This window comes from Nannospalax galili, unplaced genomic scaffold, assembly GCF_000622305.1.
Source record: "Nannospalax galili isolate Female #2095 unplaced genomic scaffold, S.galili_v1.0 scaffold634, whole genome shotgun sequence".
Lineage (NCBI taxonomy): Eukaryota > Metazoa > Chordata > Mammalia > Rodentia > Spalacidae > Nannospalax > Nannospalax galili.
The window spans coordinates 3,461,605-3,479,126 of record NW_008336853.1 but is presented as its reverse complement, the minus strand read 5'-3'; the positions used below and the strand labels follow the sequence as shown (position 1 = coordinate 3,479,126).

Sequence of the window (17,522 nt, the reverse complement as noted above, 5' to 3'; positions counted from 1 at the left end):
CTTCCAGAGCCTCCTTTGTCTAGACTGTAAACCTTGTAGAGCAGGGTGTGCCTGTCCATTCCATCATGGAGGAATGACTAGTGGACACTCATTGAGAGCAGCTGTTCTCAAGCCCAGGGGAGGCTCCACAGCCATCCATACTTGGTCCGGCTATCATTTGGGCGTGTGCTGGCCAGGTGTCCTGCAGAGAGTGTTCTTGGACGAGTACTGCTCATCTCACCTGTACAACAACCCTGTGCTTATGTTCCAGAATGAGGAAGCAGGCTTGAGTTGGTTAGACAGTTGGCCTACATGGCTAGAAGCTGTTGTCACATAGCAGCCCAAGGTGACAGGAACTGGCATTTAGACCCAACCCCTGGGCCTGTATTCTGCATTGCCCAGACCTTGTGCAGAAGGTCATGTAGCAGAGTACCACCTACTCCTCCCACAGGCTGCTCTTGTCATGCTTTTTCTCTATTCCTACAAAAGTCCACTTAGCTGCCTCCTCCTTCCCAGTGGATTAAATGATGCATATACCTGTAGATTGCAGTACTGTCCTGCTCATGGCCTTCCCTCACGAGGATAGGCCAAATACCTCTGTGATGGTTAATCTTCATTGTGAGCTGGATTTGGAGTCACCTAGGAGACACACATCTGAGTGTATCTGTGAAGATGTTTCCAGAGAGGTTTAACTGAAGGAAGACGTGCCCTGAATGTGAGCACCACCCTCTCTGAGCCAGGAGTCCCAGACTGAATAAAAAGGGGAGGGAGGAAAGAAGCTGATCACCAGCACTTGTCTGTTTCCTGGCTGGGTTCAATGTGGCCATCCCCTTCACACTGCCACCACACCATCCCAGCCATGATGGACTGCATCCCCTCAAACCATGAGCCAAAAGAAACTCGCCCTTAGCTGCTTTTGTCAGTTGATTTGTTAAAGCAATAACATAAGGCATAGAATATATTCTCACATTTAAACAAGCCATACGGGGAAGCAGCTCTCAAGCTAAAAGCAACCGTTGGATTTCATTGCCAGTTTGGGGAACACTTGAGGTCCTGTGTGGGAGCACTGCCATGTGGGAGAGACCCAGAGCCCTCTGCAGGAGCAAGGGCACTGAATTACCTTCTGTCAAGCTCTGGCTTTACTTGCACTCGCTCCCCTGGTTGGTTCATCTGATAACTTCTCCCTCCCACAGTCAGAGGCCTCTGGTCCTGTTGTATTTTTAGCAGCTGATTCACTTACAAGATAAATGTAAATCAGCCACACACAGCTGTCTGCTTCTGCATCCTGTTACACTGACAGGGCCCATTGGCACACTGGGCACAGAGCCCTGTCTGTGGCAAGGCCATGGAACTAGGAGAGTGTCCAGTTTCTTTACGATGGGCTGCTTTGATGATGCCAACTTGTAGTTTACCTCACTGGTAGAGTGGCCTGGGTTTGGACACTAAAAGAGAAAAAGTTAAGGGCATGCCTTCTTTTAAATTCCTAGCTCCAGAGAAACATGCAGCTTGTCTAGAATTGATTGGCTTCTCCAGCCTAAAAGGACCTTGATCAGGAGGCTGAGATGGGAGGACCACTTGAGTACAGCAGTTTGAGACCAGCCTGGGAAAATAGTAGATCTGGACATAAAAGAGATCCTTGAGATTAAAACCCACCCACCCCACCCCACCCCTCATCACCCATCACAAAGAACAAGACTCCGGACTTGTGAAGGCCTGTAGAGTCAAATGTACAAGAAGAAAATTTCAAGGGTTCTGCCCTCTTACCTGGCTGGCATACTGGTATAACTTTTTTTTTTTTTCCAGACAGGCTCTCATGTAGCCCAGGCTAACCTCAAACTCTACAATAGCCAAGGATGCCCCTGAACTTCTGATGCTCCTGCCTCTACCTTTTGAGTGCTAAGATTACAGGCATACATGCAGTAATATTTAGCATATTAAAATCCCAATTCTCTGTTTTCTGTTGTTTTGGGGTTTGTTTGTTTGTTTGTTTGTTTTTGTTTGTTTGTTTTTGTTTTTTTGCAACAGCTCCGGGCTGGTTTGAAGCTCACTATGTCGATGCAGCGGGCCTCAAGCTTGCAGCAGTCCTCCAGCCTCTGCCTCCCAAGTGCTGGGACTACAGGCATGTACCACCACCAGGCCCTCCGTTCTCTCAGTCCACACCCCCAAACCCCTGCATACGCTCTCTCCTGCTGTCGATATGCGTCATGGTCTCCAACTATCTGTCCAGCCCTCACCTGCTCTCAGCAGACCAGCCTGTCCTCTCTGCCCTGCCTGCTCCCTCCCTCACCTGTGGTGCGGACCAGGCTCTCAGCTGCAGGCAGGATACACACTGCTGCGCCTCCTATGGTGGTGGGCCACGTAGGCAACAGAGGCTGGAGTCGCAGAATCCTGAAGCCTGTTGACAAGCTGTAGAGTGAAGTCATAAGGAGACCGAGCTGCAGAGACTGCCAACATGGCCACTGGACGCATCTTTATTTATAGGGTGGTTTTTTTTGGTAGTTATTGTTGTTAGGCGGGGATTGTTATTTTAATTTTGAGACAGTCTTTCATGTAGCCCTTGCTGGCCTCAAATTCAAGATGTAGCCAAGGATGGCCCTGAGTTCTTGATCCTCCCGCTTCCACATCCCAACTGCTCTTTATGCTTTTATTTGCACAAAGCATGCTTTTCAAGGAAGCTGTAAGGGGCTCACACCCCAGCCATTACAGATTGGTTCCACCTTCCATCAAGGGTCTGACTTGGAGCCAGCGGGAAGGCACACCAGCCTTCCCAAAGGGCCAGCCACTACCTGCTCCCCGGTACATCTTTTTGGCCTCTGTCAACCTTAAATGGCATTCCAACACTCAGTCACCTAGACTAGGAGACAACAAACTTATCAGTTGAAGAACGAAGTGTTAACATCTCAGATTCAGTAGGCTGCCAGGCTGAGGAGATGGCATGTCAGTAAAGTGCTTGCCAAACAAGCATGAGGACCTAAGTTTGGATACCCAGAACCCACATAAAAAGTCAGATACCTTATTAAATGCCTGCAATTCCAGCTCTGGGAGGCAGAGACAGGAGGATCCCTGGAGCCTGCTACTCAGCCAATCTAGCCTCATCTGTGGGCTCCAGGGTCATTAAGAGAGCTGTCTCAAAAAATAAGGTGGAGGGCCAGGCTTGATGGCAAATGTTTTTAGTCCCAGCCAGTGCATCTCTGTGAGATCAAGGTCAGCCAGGTCTACATAGTGAGTTCCAGGCCAGCTGGGGTGACAGAGAGACCTTGTCTTTAACAGGGAGACCCTGTCTCAAAATGACGCAAAAAATAAATAAATAAATAAATAAATAAATAAATAAATAAATAAATAAATAAATAAATAAAATAAAGCAACTTAGGAAGACACTTAACATCAATACATGTGCACATACATGTACTGCACAAACACCACATCTCCCCCCAAAAAAATAGTGGCTGGAGAGATGGCTTAGTGGTCAAGAGCACTGGCTGCTCTTGCAGAGGACTGGGGTTCTAGTCCCAGCACCCACATGGTGGCTAATAACTCCAGTTCCAGGAGATCTGACACCCTCTTCTGGCCTCTGCAGACTTTGCATGACATGAGTGCATTTACATACGTGTAGGCAAAACATTCATGCACAAAATAAAAATATTTTTTAAAAAAAGAAAAGGAGAGTCTTGCGTTGATACATTGAGGAGCCCTACCCAGTGCAGAGATGACAGAGGGTAGGAAGAGCCTGGAAAGGAACCACTGTGCAGGTCCGCACACATGACCACACGTGCCTTTTACAGGATCAGGACTCAGCAGACTTCGAAAGAGACTGGGGTCTCCTGGGAAGCGTGCAGTTTTGGGGGGCAGAGACAGGTGTGAGTGAAATGAGGGGAACACCACATGGGCACCCCACCTGCTGCCCTTACCTTCACACCACTCTGGTAAAATACAACATTCCTCTTGGGACTGGGGGCGGGGAGAGGAGAGAGAGAGATTGAGAGAGAGGCTGAGAGAGTTAGAGTCTGCTCTAGACTCACATTCCTTGCTCATTAGCATGCACAGCACCAGCCTGCTACAGAGTCCCATCCCTGAGCCCTTGGGGAAGTAGCGCTCGCCCTAGCCAGGGAGCGCAGTGAGGAACTGCAGAGAGACTAGGGGAGCCGAATGAAATGTTTCTACCCATTTCTGGAACAGCGTGGTACACGCCTGTCCCTTTGTGAGTGCATGTTAAGAAGGCAGGCCACAGTCCACAGAGCCAACGGCACCCAGACCTCCAGGATGGGGGCAGATGATGAAAGGAAAACAGGCCAACAAACATTTGCTGATCTCCCTCTGAGGGCCAGGGAAGAACAGAAGGGTCTAGATCCAGATGATCGCGCCTAGCACTCTGGTGGGTTAGGAAATGGAAGGATTATACTCACTGGGCAAATTGGCACTTAGGTCCCTGTGGACAGAAGCCGGTGAAGTAGTTGAGACACATTACTTGTCGGACATGGCGGTACTTACACAGGGGACCTGCTGGGCAAAAAGCAAAGGGCCAAAAGGATCTGCTTTACTCAGTGGGGGAAATACACATGAAATAGCCCATGGGGAAAAAGCAGGGTCTATAAACCTCCCTGTTCTTTCTACACTCCCTGAAGCCCCCATTTCTAGCCAGAAGACCGAGAAGGGCAGGAACCTTGGCTCAGGGCTGGGATATGGCTCAGTGATGGAGCACATGCTCAGCATGTTCAAGGGCCCAGGCTCCCTCTGCAGCACTGCCCTCCCCCAACTCAAAGAAGGGGCAGCTGAGACAAAGCTTAGCACTCTTTCCCCATCAGGTCCTCCTAAGCAGTGCTAAGACCTCAGGAAGAACCACACAGGAGGAGGCATATGCCATGTGGGGCCCAGTGACCCGGATGGGGACCCTATCCCCAAGTTTGGCTGGCAGCAGCATTAAGAGTAGGACTTTATACTGAGTACAATATTACATAACTGTAATAATTCAACTGTAAACCTAAAAATTTACAGCCAATTTTGAAAGAGATGCATCTTAGCTCAGGAGATTGTTATTGAATATGTCAATGCTGTTGTGATGAAATGCTTCTTCTATGTATGTGGTAGTGCACACCTTTAATCCCAGCACTCGGGAGGCAGAGGCAGGTGGATCTCTGTGAGTTCAAGGCCAGCCTGGTCTACATAGTGAGTTCCAGGACAGCTGGGGCTACAGGGAGACCCTGTCTCAAAAAGATCCAAAAAAAAAAGTGGAACTCAAGTGGCAGTCAGCTCTCAGGAGGTGAGAATATTGTCTCTCACGGGCCAGACCCTCTGCCAGGCTTCCCATGGTTAAGTGATATATCAGTCCTGTAGCCGATCAGTGCTGAAGGTAGGGTGGGAACCCGTCGGCCTTCCCTGGGAAGCTTGCTGTGCCCCACATCAGGCTCAGTATTCTCTCTACTGCGCTGGAACACAAGTCAGGCAACCACAAAGACTTTCTGTTGAGGTGTCCATGTGGCACAAAGCCTCCTGGGGAATACAAGCCCTCACCATCCTTGCAGAATCCTTGGTCATACCAAGGGCAGTCCTGGATCTTGGAAGCCGGCGTCACGTGGAGGAAGGGACACTCCTTGTTGCCGCAGTCACCTGAAAAACCCAGTGTTCTTTGTATGTAAACAGGCACGTGTTTATGACCACTTGTACATCCCCACTCTGATTGGCCCTGACCCTCACCCCCATGTAAGCCACTGGCCTTTCTTCAGGGTATCACTAGCCTTTGGAAGACAGCAAATGATCTCTAGTCCTTCTTGCTGTCTAAGAAGGGCAGACCCAATAAGATGCTAAGCAGGGGCTAGTCAGATGGCTCAGGAGGTAAAGGTGCCTGAGTTCCACCCCAGGGACTAACAGAGTGGAAGGAGAGAGCCAACTCCCACAAGTTGTCCTCTCTCCTCCACATGCAAACTGTGGCACATGCATGCCCTCACACATACATATACATACATACATACATACATGCATGCATACATATACACAAATAAATAAATGCAAAAATAAAAAATTTAAAGAGATGCTAAGCAGGGCATGGGTGTGAACACACACACTTGGAAGAGGCTGGAAGGCCAGATTCTGGAAAGAACTGAAGCCTTCTAGAAGGCAGGAAGGAGGAGGAGACATAGACAGAGAGCCAAGAGAGACCTCCCCCACTGTGTGAGGAAGTTGCACCTCCACTATAAAACCTCCACTGCTTCTATAGCTCAGGGAGGTGGTGCAGCTTCCGATGGGCACCTTTCTTAGGGACAGCTTTGGCTGAGCCTGGGCTGTTAGTTACAGGTTAGACCAGGTTGTGTTCATCTGCTTTTCTGCAAGGAGGCAACGAACGCTGCAGGCGCAGGCTGACTGCACCGGCTGGATGAGCCTCTCGGGTTTCACGTAGGATGATCTGAAGAAGCAAGGAGGCAGAGTCAGCCCAGTTCCGCCTCCTTTCAGTAGGGAATCCGTGAATGTTTCCACTCTCACCCTATATGAGTTGGTGCTTTTGGTGCTAGAAGGACTTCATCTGGGCAATTCCATCACTTTGGAAATGGCTCCAGAGAGGTGGGGGTTTTTTGGTCTTTTTGATACAAGGTCTCCCTGCAGCCCCAGGCGTCCTGGAACTCATTATGTAGACCAGGCTGGCCTCCATCTCACAGATCCACCTGCCTCCGCCTCCCAAGTGCTGGGATTACAGGTGTGAGTCACCACGTCCAGCCTTAGAGTTTTCTCAAGTCCAGGCTAACCTGCAGAAGCGTTTTCCTGAATCCCCAGATTTCTGAACTGCTGCCCCTTCCTGGCCCTCCCATTTCACAAGCATAGATGCCAGCGCTCAGAGAGGGGCAGTATGGCATCTGTGTTCACTCAGTGCTCAGAGAAGGGCAGTATGGCATGCACATTTCACAAGCATAGATGCCAGCGCTCAGAGAGGGGCAGTATGGCATCTGTCATCTGTGTTCACTCAGTGCTCAGAGAAGGGCAGTATGGCATGCGTTTTCACTCTGTGTCTTCATCTGGGTGGAGGCCTTATCCCCAAACCAGATAATCAAGGGTTGACAAGGATTTCCTTGTCAGCAAACTGCACGTGGTAGATATCTTCTGGGTTTGAGCCTCTTAAGGACTCAAAATGACCTCACCTCAGCTCCTAAGGCTGGTCAACATTTGATGGATGGAGATGGGGGAGCACCTCTAGGTTGGTGGCTGGTGGACACCTGTCCATCTTAGATGCATATGGCTGCATCCACTTCTGGCCAGCAGGTGGCAGCAACAGCTTAGCCACCACTCTGCCTTTCACGTTGGCCACTACGGGAACCAGGGGAAGACTAAGAGCCAAATGCCCTTTCAGGCTCCTCAAAGGGGTGAGTGAGTGAGTGAGTGAGTGAGTGACTGTGTGAGTGTGTCTGTGTGTGTGAGTCTGTGTGAGTGTGTGTCTGTGAGTGTGTGAGTGTGTGCACGTGTGTGTGAGTGTGTGTGCGTGAGTGTATGCGTGAGTGTATGAGTGAGTGAGTGTGTGAGTGAGTGAGTGTGTGAATAAGTGAGTATGTGAGTGTGTGAGTGAATGAGTGAGACAGTGTTGTTGGGGTTTACTTAAAGAGCATGGTCAAGGAGTGTGTGTGTGTGTGTGTGTGTGTGTGTGTGTGTGTGTGTGACAATGTTGTTGAGTTTACTTACAGAGCATGGGCAGGGAATTACTTAAAGAGCCATTGACACCCACCTCCCCGACTCCCCAACCCCGCAACAGTTGCTATTTCAGTTAGTTGATGTCTACAACATCTCATATACTGTAATATCTTCCAAGATCACTTGCAGCCAGCTCAACAATGTATTTTCTCTTTTTTTGGTCTTTTTGAGACAGGGTGTCTCCATAGCCCCAGCTGGCCTGGATCTCACTATGTAGACCAGGCTGGCCTTGAACTCAGAGAGATCCACCTTCCTCTGCTTCCCAAGTGCTGGGATTAAAGGCACATGCCAGGCTTCAACATTTTTTAAAAATTTTATTATTTTTATTTTATGTGTATGAATGTATTGCCTGCATGTATGTGAGTGCACCCGTGCAATGCCACGGAGGTCAGGAGGTCAGAAGAGGGCTTCAGATTCCCCTTAACTGGAGTTAAGGACAGTTCGTAGCCACCATGTGGGTGCTGGGAATCAAACCTGGGTCCTTGCAAGAGCAGTCAGAGCTCTTAACCGCTGAGCCCTCTCTCCAACATTATTTATTTATTTATTTATTTATTTATTTATTTATTTTGGTCTTTTTGAGACAGGGTCTCCCTGTAGCCCCAGCTCCTGGAACTCATTACGTAGACCAGGGTGGGCTTGAACTCACAGAGATCTGCCTGCTTCTGCCTCCCAAGTGCTGGGACTACAGGTGTGCGTCACCACACCCTGCTTATTTTTTAAAATACAAAAATTTATATCCAAGAGCCAACATATATCTAAATCTGGACATGTAACCTAGGAAGTTTCTGGATTTGCAATCAATCTTCCTTCCTCAGTCTCCAAAACACTAGGATTACCAGCATCACCATGCTAGGCATAAGAACAATTATTTCCTATGGTGTTAGAGATATTTATTCACTGTAAGGACAAAACCATAGGTTCCATACTCATGCGTGTGCACATCTACCACACAACAATCACTTCTTTGAGGACAAAAGTGGTCACATTCCTGTATGCAGACATGGATCCCCAAAACAACCAATCAAGGGTTGAGGAAATACAGCGGCGTTTCTAAGTGAAAATGTTCAGATAAACTTAGTCCTTTCACTCTAGAAAGGTATGTGGGCAGCCCTCATGCCCTGCCCAGGCCTTGGCTCCCAGGAGCAGACAGACTGGAATGCTGGACTGGAAGACTGGGTGGAACTTTCCCTGCCCTGTGAGATGCTTTGCCTCCTTCATGGTACCCAGGACCCTCCCATCAGTAGGGAGTATTCTGAAGGTTGCCCCGAGTCTCCTGAATGAGGGGTGGCCCTGGAGATCCTCCCAGGAGGCGCCCCTCCTTGCTCCCTAGTTCGGAAACCACCAGACTAGATAATTCCCAGCCCCTTGGATCTCTGCAAAGCACTGAGGTGTACAAAGTGTTGCCTGGAAAGAGGCCTGAGGCAAATTTACAGACTCCATCCTTCAGCGAGGGGGAAGGTGATTTCAGCTGTCCCTAAATACCCCTTTGAGTGATGAAAGAAGGACCTTGAGGCCCCAAGAGAGGCAGACACTGGGCAGACCTGACCACACAAGATAATTTTAGGGACCTGACTTCTAAAGTGTTATATACACAGTTACCTTCTCTTTCCAACGCATGATGCAATGTTTCCACTTATGGAAGCAACACAAAAATTTTGTCTAAATAAAAGTTAGAAATAGCAGGACAGCTGAAAGAGGAAAGTGGTGTAGGTGCCTTGTGGGTAAGGGAACTCTCAGTCCCAGTAGGGACTGAGAGGTGACCCATTCAAGGGTCATCTGGGTGTGGATTAGCCAGATCTGGAATAGGAAACATTTCTTTCTTTTTAGGATAACTGGGGCCCTGAGCCTAACAGATGGCAGATTCCTATTTCCTTTGTATTTTTACTTTTTATTTTGTTTTTTTGTTTTGTTTTGTTTTGTTTTGAGACAGGGTCTCACATAGTCTGTCTAAGATACCCTTGAACTTCCTATGTAGCTAAGGCTGGCCTTGAACTCCTGATTTTCTTGCCTTAGGCTCCCAAGTGCTGAGATTAGAGGTACGCACCATCATGCTTTGGTCTTACTTTCTTAGGGGTCAGAGGAACAGGCAACTCAGGCTCAGTCAACTCTAGCTCGCCTTCAGGGATACACCTGGCTTCCTTTTCATACCCTCGACCCCAAAACCTCCCAGGTTCCCACGGACCAGGCAGAGCATTACCGAACTTGGAGTGGAAGTAGCACACGGGCATCCTGCTGACATCATACTGGTGCAGGAAGTTGCAGCAGTCGCCCTTCCTGCAGAGCCCTCGAAGCCAGTGTTTGCACACCACCCTCTTCTCGCCCTGCTCATGCCGGAGCGGGCAGAGTGACCCTGCAGACCACAGCGCCCACTGGAGGCCCCACCTGGCCTGGAGCTCTCCAGGGCCTATGAGGCCTGCTCACCCTCCCACCCCACTGCCCTAAGTCCCATCACCCAGACCCAGACTAGAACAGGGGTCAGGGAACCACACAGGCCAAGACAATGTCTTAGCAGACACCCCTTCCCACTTCCACGCAGGACCCTCTCCCACAGTCAAACCTCAGGAACGTCCAGGCTGCCTCCTCCACAGCCCCTAACATCAGAGAGCCCCTGTCCTATCAGAGAGCAGTCCTGGACCACACCCAACCCAACCCCTGGTGTACATATAAGCGAAGGCCTATCAAGTTCATGATTTTTTTTGTGGGATGGTAGTAGTGGTAGTGTTGGTGGGATCTGTTACTGTTCATTTTATCCTGGCTTTTTAAATTTTTATTTATTATTTTTTATTTTATGTGTATGACTGTATTGCCTGCATGTATGTGAGTGCACCCGTGTCGTGCAATGCTGCGGAGGTCAGAAGAGGGCTTCGGATTCCCCTGGAACAGGAGTTAAGGATGGTTCATAGCCGCCATGTGGGTGCTGGGAATCGAACCTGGGTCCTCTGCAAGAGCAGTCAGTGCTCTTAACCACTGAGCCATCTCTCCAGCTCCCATCTTGGTTTTTTAAAAATATTTTTATTGGTTTTTATTTCTTATCAAGTTTACAGCTTTAGAACTATTTATTTAGTCTTTCAAGATATGGTCTCATGTAGCCCAGGTTGGCCATAAACTCACTGTGTAGCCTAGAATGGCTGTGGGTTTTTTTTTTTTTTTTTTTTTCTGTTTTTTTGAAACAGGTTTTCTCTATAGCCCCAGCTGTCCTGGAGCTCACTATGTAGACCAGGTTGGCCTTGAACTCACAGAGATCCGCCTGCCTCTGCCTCCCAAGTGCTGGGACTACAGGCGTGTGCCACCACACCCAGCTAAAATTACTAATTTTTAATGTGCATGAGTGCTTTGGTCTGTATGTATGTAAGTGTACCATAAGTGTCCAGTGTCCACAGAGGCCAGAAGAGGGCATCAGATCTTTGGGAACTGGAGTTACAGGCTATTGTTAGCTTCTATGTGGGTGCTGGGACTGAACCCAGATCCTCTGCAAGAGCAGCCAGTGCTTTAATGCTGAACTATCTCTCTAGCCCCTGTTTTGTTTTTTGAAACAGGCTCTCCTGTAGCCCAGGCTGGTCTCAGACTCATCATATCCCTAAGAATGACTTTCAATTTATTTTTTGTTTTTTGGGGGGGGTTGTTTGTTTGTTTGTTTGTTTGTTGTTGTTTTTGAGACAAGAGTCTCCCTGTAGCCCCAGATGACCTGGAACTTGCTATATAGACCAGGCTGGCCTTGAACTCACAGAGATCCCCCTGCCTCTGCCTTCCAAGTGCTGGGACTAAAGTCATAAGCCACAACTATGTTTTGTTTGTTTGTCTGTCTGTTTTTTAGTGTTGTTGTTGGCTTGCTTTTGTTTTTTGTTATTTTTTTAAGGCAGGTTCTCTCCATGGCCTTAAGTGGCCTGGAACTCACTATGTAGACCAGGCTGGCCTTGATCTCACAGAGATCTGTCTATTTTGGCCTCCCAAGTGCTGGAATTACAGGTGTAGGCCACCATGCCTGGTGACCTTGAATTTCTTTTTTTAAAAAAATATATTATTTATTATTTTTATGTTATGCGTATGAGTGTATTGTCTGCATGTATGTGAGTGCACCTGTGTCACGCAATGCTGTGGAGGTCAGAAGAGGGCTTCGGATTCCCCTGGAACTGAAGTTAAGGATGGTTCGTAGCCACCATGTGGATGCTGGGAATCAAAGCCGGGTCCTCTGCAAGAGCAGTCAGTGCTCTCAACCGCTGAGCCATCTCTCCAGCCCCGAGCTTGACTTTCTTAACTTCCTGCCTCTACCTCTGAGTGCTGAGATTACAGGCATGTGCCACCCACCAGGCTCAGTTTACACGAGTAATGGGGATTAAATCCAAAAAGGCTTCATATGTGCTAGACAAGCACTCTACCCACTGAGCTACACCCTCAGCCCAGGTTCATGACTTTAAATATTAAGCTTCCTAATTCCAGAGAATAAATATAGCAATGAAATAGTCGACTTTGTAACAGGAGCTAGAAGTTATATTTGACTGTTTCAGGGTCTGCAGGACTTGCCTCATGCATGGCCTGTTCTGGGGTAGAACCTGGGGTGTAGGCAGGATGTCCTTTCCAAGTCCCCTTCCCTCTCTCACCCCTGGCCATCCCTGGTGATGTGACCTTCCCTAATAGCAACTTTCTTTCTTTGTAAAAAAGAGGGTGTCAGGCCGGGTGTGGTGGTGCTCGCCTTTAATCCCAGCAGAGGGAGAGGCAGGTGGATCTCTCCTTGTCTACATAGTAAGTGCCAGGTCAGCTGGGGCTACAGGGAGACCTTGTCTCAAAAAGACCAAAAAAAGAAAGAAGGTGTCACTCTGAGCCCCAGCTCATTCAGTCCTTGATGGACCTGGAGGGTTCAGGCTGCACAGAGCCCTGGGTGGCCAGGAAACTTCCCTTCTCACCCAACCGTGACTGACTTCAAGACTCATCCCATTCCTCCTGCCCTGCCTCTAGTCTTCTGGCTTCTAGGGACATGATAACAAGGATCCCTAAGGCAGGCCCTAAGGATCTCTTCATCTGGACCCAAAGGCAGGTTTTATGGGGGCAGGAAGCTCTGGAGTTGGAGGTAAGGTATTTTGGCAACCATGGGTTTCTATAAGAACGTCAAGAAAAGTTCAGAAGCCTGGGGTAAGCGAGGCTGCATTTGAAGGAGTGACTTGGGAGGAGGCTACGTCTGAGCCACAGTCCCCAGCAGTACTCTCTGTTTTGAGTACCATTTAAAGACTGTGGCCAACCAGGTCATTAGGCACTCAGAAGCTGAGGCAGGAGAGTCTTGGAGTTCTAAGCTAACATGGATTTAGTGAGACCTGGACTCCCACCCCTAGCTGTGGAACTATTGGCAAGTGATGGATGCTGGCTGAGGGAGAGTCAGTTTTCTTCAGAGATGTGGCCCCTCAGAGGCCAACCATGCTCCAGTAGATGGTCGTATACCCATGCACAGGCAGGCAGCACCAGGCTAACTCAGTGGGCTTAAAAAAAAAATGGGCACAGGAAGTTTGGACGGAAAAGTAGTGGTGGGTTAGTGAAGAGGAGGGGAAGGGGGTGAGATTTGACCAAAATGCATTATTTGCATGTATGAAATGCTCAAACAATAAAAACAGCAACAAGGTGGGAGACTGTTCCACAGCTACCTAAGGAATGCCTGGGACAATTGGCCAGTTTCCATATGTTGATTCAGAGAGCCACTCCTGGCTGGGAGGGAGGAGAGAATAGGAAGCCAGAAGCCTCCAGAGAACACTCGAGCCAAAGGTCATGACCCGTTCCACCCCCACTCCCACCCCCACCATGAAGGGAACATCTCCTTCCAGGCAGCCTGATCCCTGATCCAATGCCAGAGGGTGGGATGCTTGGCGAGCCACCCACAGGTCACTACCCTCCCCAGAAAGCAATCCCAACCCTATCTCAGGCCTCTGCTGAGCCCACATGGTGCACATATCCCAGTTCCTGCCCAGCCCAGCCCTGCTCTGCCCCACTCACCTTTCTCACAGAGCCCTTTTGCAAAGAAGTTGCACACGGCAGAGCTGGACTCTGGAGGGGAAGGAAGGGGATAAAATGGTTTCCCCAGAGCTGACATCACTGCCTGGGGGACCTCACCCCCCCTCCACCCAAGCTGCCTCCACACTTAGATCTTTGGAGCCCCCAAGTACTTTCTACAGCCTTTGGTTATATGCTTGATTTGTTGCTGTTTGTCAGTTCTTTTGTTTTCAGAGGGTCTCACTCTGTAGACCAGGTTAGCCCAGAACTCATTGCAGTCCACCTGCCTCAACCTTTTGAGTGCTGGCCTTGCTGGCCAAAGTCTTTGCTACCGAAAGCAACTACCGTGTGTGACCCCTGCTGTGCAGGTTGTGGATCAAAGGCAGGGTACCACCTCCTAAACCCCTTCCCCAACCTTTCTGAGCCAACTTCTAACCCAGTTTAAACTAACCCCAACTCTGAAACAGGAGGCAGAAGGCTCAGGAGCAGCCAGGGAGCGAGCAGCTCTCAAATCTTTCTCAGCCTGGGCAGTGAAATACCCAGAAGCCATGTAGGAGAGAGGACAGAGGGAAAGGGCAGGCCCTCAAGGACCCGGGCAGGGAGGCCTGCAGACCAGACCCTGCCATCGCCACTCACTGTCCATGCCTTGGAAAGGCAGGAGCCCAGTGCCCCTCTGCAACTCCACATCCTGCTCAAAGTCGAAGGTGAACCGCTCCAGCCCAGCAATGATCTCCTGCATCTTCTGGCTCCCACCAGGGCAGCTACAATCTGCTACAGCCCCTGCAGGTGGGTCCTATATAGGCCATCAGCCCTTAAGGGGCCACAGCCTGCCTGATGCTGCCCCCCTCACCCACGATGCCAAGTGACCAGGTGACCACTTGTGACTCTGGCTAGGTATATCAGGGAGGCCCCACAGCTACCTCAGCCCTCCCACCTATGCAGGTGTAGACACCCCAGGGCCCCACTCCCCCACACTGTTCACATAATCCCCATTCTGGTGGGGAGGGATTGACAAAGACACACCTGCTTATCTCTATATGTTACCAAACACACAGCCTTGGCCAAACCTGTGTTCCCATTGTGAATATAAGTACATAGCCACAGGTGAACTCCAAGAACCACAAGGAGGGGGCCACAGCTTGGGGCCAGAAGGGAGCAGCCTCCATCAGGTCTCAGCCGCTCCTCCCTCTGGGCCCTCTGAGCCTCTTTTCTGGTCTCAGTGACAAACTTCAAGAGATCTCTTCCTGGGAGAGGGCAAGAGGAACCAAGGCCAGAGGAATCAGAAATGGTTCATGAAGGGCGCTTTGTTTACCCCCGCAAGCCTTCACAATTGCATGCTTGGCTGAGGATGGAATCAACCCAAGGTTGGGGGTGGCCTCCCAATCAGGACTCTGCGGGGCCACCCCAGTGCCTCCCCACCCATGAGAAAGTGCTTTGCAAACTGAATCTCCAGGCAAATGTTGTTTTATTATTCTTAGGCCACTCCTGCCCTGGGAGGCTGGGGACATCTGAGACAGCTTTCAGAGGAGCATTTTAAGACTCTAATTAAAACAGGCTGCCCCCTTCCCCATGCTGGTCCCTAAACTGGTCTCTGGCCTCTCCGGAAGCCACTGTTTCTAGAACCGAACCAGAAAGGTTTTTGAGGCTCATGGAACCAGAACTGGAGTGATCTTCTTGGTGCAGGGCCCCAGCAGGGAGTGGCGAGCCCTACCCTGCAGGCCTGTGGCTGTGCAGACACGATTCTGCCTGCCAGCTTTGTTTCCTGTGACGGTCACACCTAGATTTGTTCTTTTGAACTCCAGATCTGAAAAGAAAACAGCTGGGGAGATAGACAGACACCTGGAGCAGAGGCGGGGCTTGCTGTCACAGCCGGCTTTCCCCGAGCTTGGGATCCTCCCTGAAGGGCTCCAGTGCTGTCAGGGGCTGGGGACTAGAGGTCCCTGGGGAGGAAGCTCTTGTTTCTCTTGACCCTGTCCTTAGGCATTGATTAGGTCCCAGGAAGACACTCATCTGCCACCACAGGTTCATTTAGAGTCCCACTGGGCTGGTAGGACAGGTAGAAATCAAAGTGCATACATGCCAAAGTGGTACGTGGTTTCGAAGGTGATAACAGCAAAGACATGTCCTAGAGATGGTGTGTCCTAAGAGGCTAGAGATGTTCTAGAAGAAGGACCAGTAGTAAGAAGATCTGAGGCACAAAAAGGTAAACGTTTTGGCTGAAGGGACAGTCTGGGATTTGTTTCCCAGGGTAAGAGATGGACTGTGATGGATTTGCAGGCTAGAAGGGTGCTAGGAAGTCTTACACCCCTTTAGGGGGTTGGTTTTCATCAGGAAGACAGCAGAACCCTGTCCCCCACCCCCCCACCCTTCCCCACCCAAAGCTCCTCAGAGTTGAGGACAGGCACCCCGGAGAGTGGGCTGAGGGGGGAAGCCCCTAGGGTGCTATGTAGAGGGTGATTAGGAAAATAATAGCTGAAGTGCTAGGAATGTGGCCTGAGGTGTTTTCTGGAACCCTGATGGCCCCAAAGTGTTAAACAGACCCCCAGCTGAGACTCCTCCCTCCTGGCCCCCAGTTCCTCAGCTCCCAGGTCAAGGTTCCCTTCTATGTGCCTGGTCTGCAAAGATGCTCCCGGGTGCCAAAGCATAGGCTCCCTCCCCCTGGTCTTCTGGTTGGGGTAGCACAAGGATGCCTTACCTGTTCAGAGCCCTTCTAAAGTGGACTGAGCTATCTCCCCTACCAAGTCCAAGTCTAGCCACTGTGGAGTCAACCTTATGGAAGCAGGGTCTATGCAGGTGTCAGTAAGTCAAGGGTCTCAAGATGCTATCATTCTGGAATTAGGGCCAGTCCCAAACCCCATTACTGAATGTCCTTAGAAGAGGGAGCTGGGCATGGTGACACACAGCTGAAGCTGAAGCAGGAGGAAGGAGAGTTTGAGACCATCTTGGGATATATATATATATATATATTCTGTCTCAGAAAGCCAAAGGGAGAGGGAGATTTGAGACACACAGACCCTGAGATAGAGAAGGCCACATGAAGATGGAGGTGGAGAGTGGGGCCGTAACCACCACAGTATGTCTGAATCACCAAATCGCAGGACCTAGAGATAGAAGACAGACTCTCTCCCAAGGCTCTAGAGAGACATGACACTGCTAGCATCTGGATTTTGCTCCTCTTATTTCGAGAATGTGAGAATAAATGGGTGGTATTCCGCTTACCCACAAGCAGCCATCTGCGACAGCATCATTCCTTTCCATGAGATTTTTAGTTCCAGAAGACCTCACTCCTTTCACGGATGAGCAAACAGAAGGTCAGAGAAAGGGCTGGGGATGTGACTCAATGAGAGAGAGCTTGCCTAACATGTGGTACCCTGTGCTTGATTCCTAGCACCCCCCAAAAACAGGAAGCTGACGATTCATACCTGGAAGCCCAGCAATCAGGAAACTGAGGCAGGAGGGTTGTTATGAGTTTGAGACCAGTCTAGACTACATAGTGAGTTCCTGGCTAGTCTTGGCTACAGTCTGAGGCCTTGTCTCAAAAAGTAAGCAAACAGTAAGCTCAGTTGGTAGTCTGCTAACCTAGCCTGGGCCAGGACCTGGGCACAGTCCCCTACATCATAAAAACAGGGTATGGTGGCACATGCCTGTAATCTTAGCACTGGAGAGGAGGAGATCAGAAATTCAAGGTCATCCTTGGCTATATAGGTCAGCCTGAGCTACATAAGACTTCCGAGTTCTTAGCCTGGGGAGCCTGGCCAAGGGGAGCTTTCCCATCCTCCAGTTTGTACTACATCATGGGTCCCAAGGGAGATCAGCACCCCACTATACAAAGACAGAAAGTGGAAGCAAGCTCTAGTCTAGCCCTGAAGATTCCCTGGGGAAGGGGTCAGGGACCCCACCCA

At 49.9% G+C, this 17,522-nt stretch overlaps 1 protein-coding gene across 1 annotated transcript; it reads right to left on the bottom strand.

Annotated features, from left to right (window-relative positions):
* Positions 1 to 1,321: 1,321 nt before the first annotated feature.
* Cpsf4l (cleavage and polyadenylation specific factor 4 like) lies at positions 1,322 to 14,368 on the bottom strand. The gene is made up of 7 exons (XM_029562663.1): positions 14,257 to 14,368; positions 13,624 to 13,674; positions 9,845 to 9,997; positions 5,488 to 5,583; positions 4,383 to 4,476; positions 2,267 to 2,385; positions 1,322 to 1,421 (listed from the first exon to the last, which is right to left on the bottom strand). Exons 1-7 carry the CDS (start codon positions 14,357 to 14,359, stop codon positions 1,393 to 1,395), a joined length of 645 nt encoding a protein of 214 aa, XP_029418523.1. The 5' UTR covers positions 14,360 to 14,368; the 3' UTR covers positions 1,322 to 1,392.
* Between the last annotated feature and the right edge of the window lie 3,154 nt (positions 14,369 to 17,522).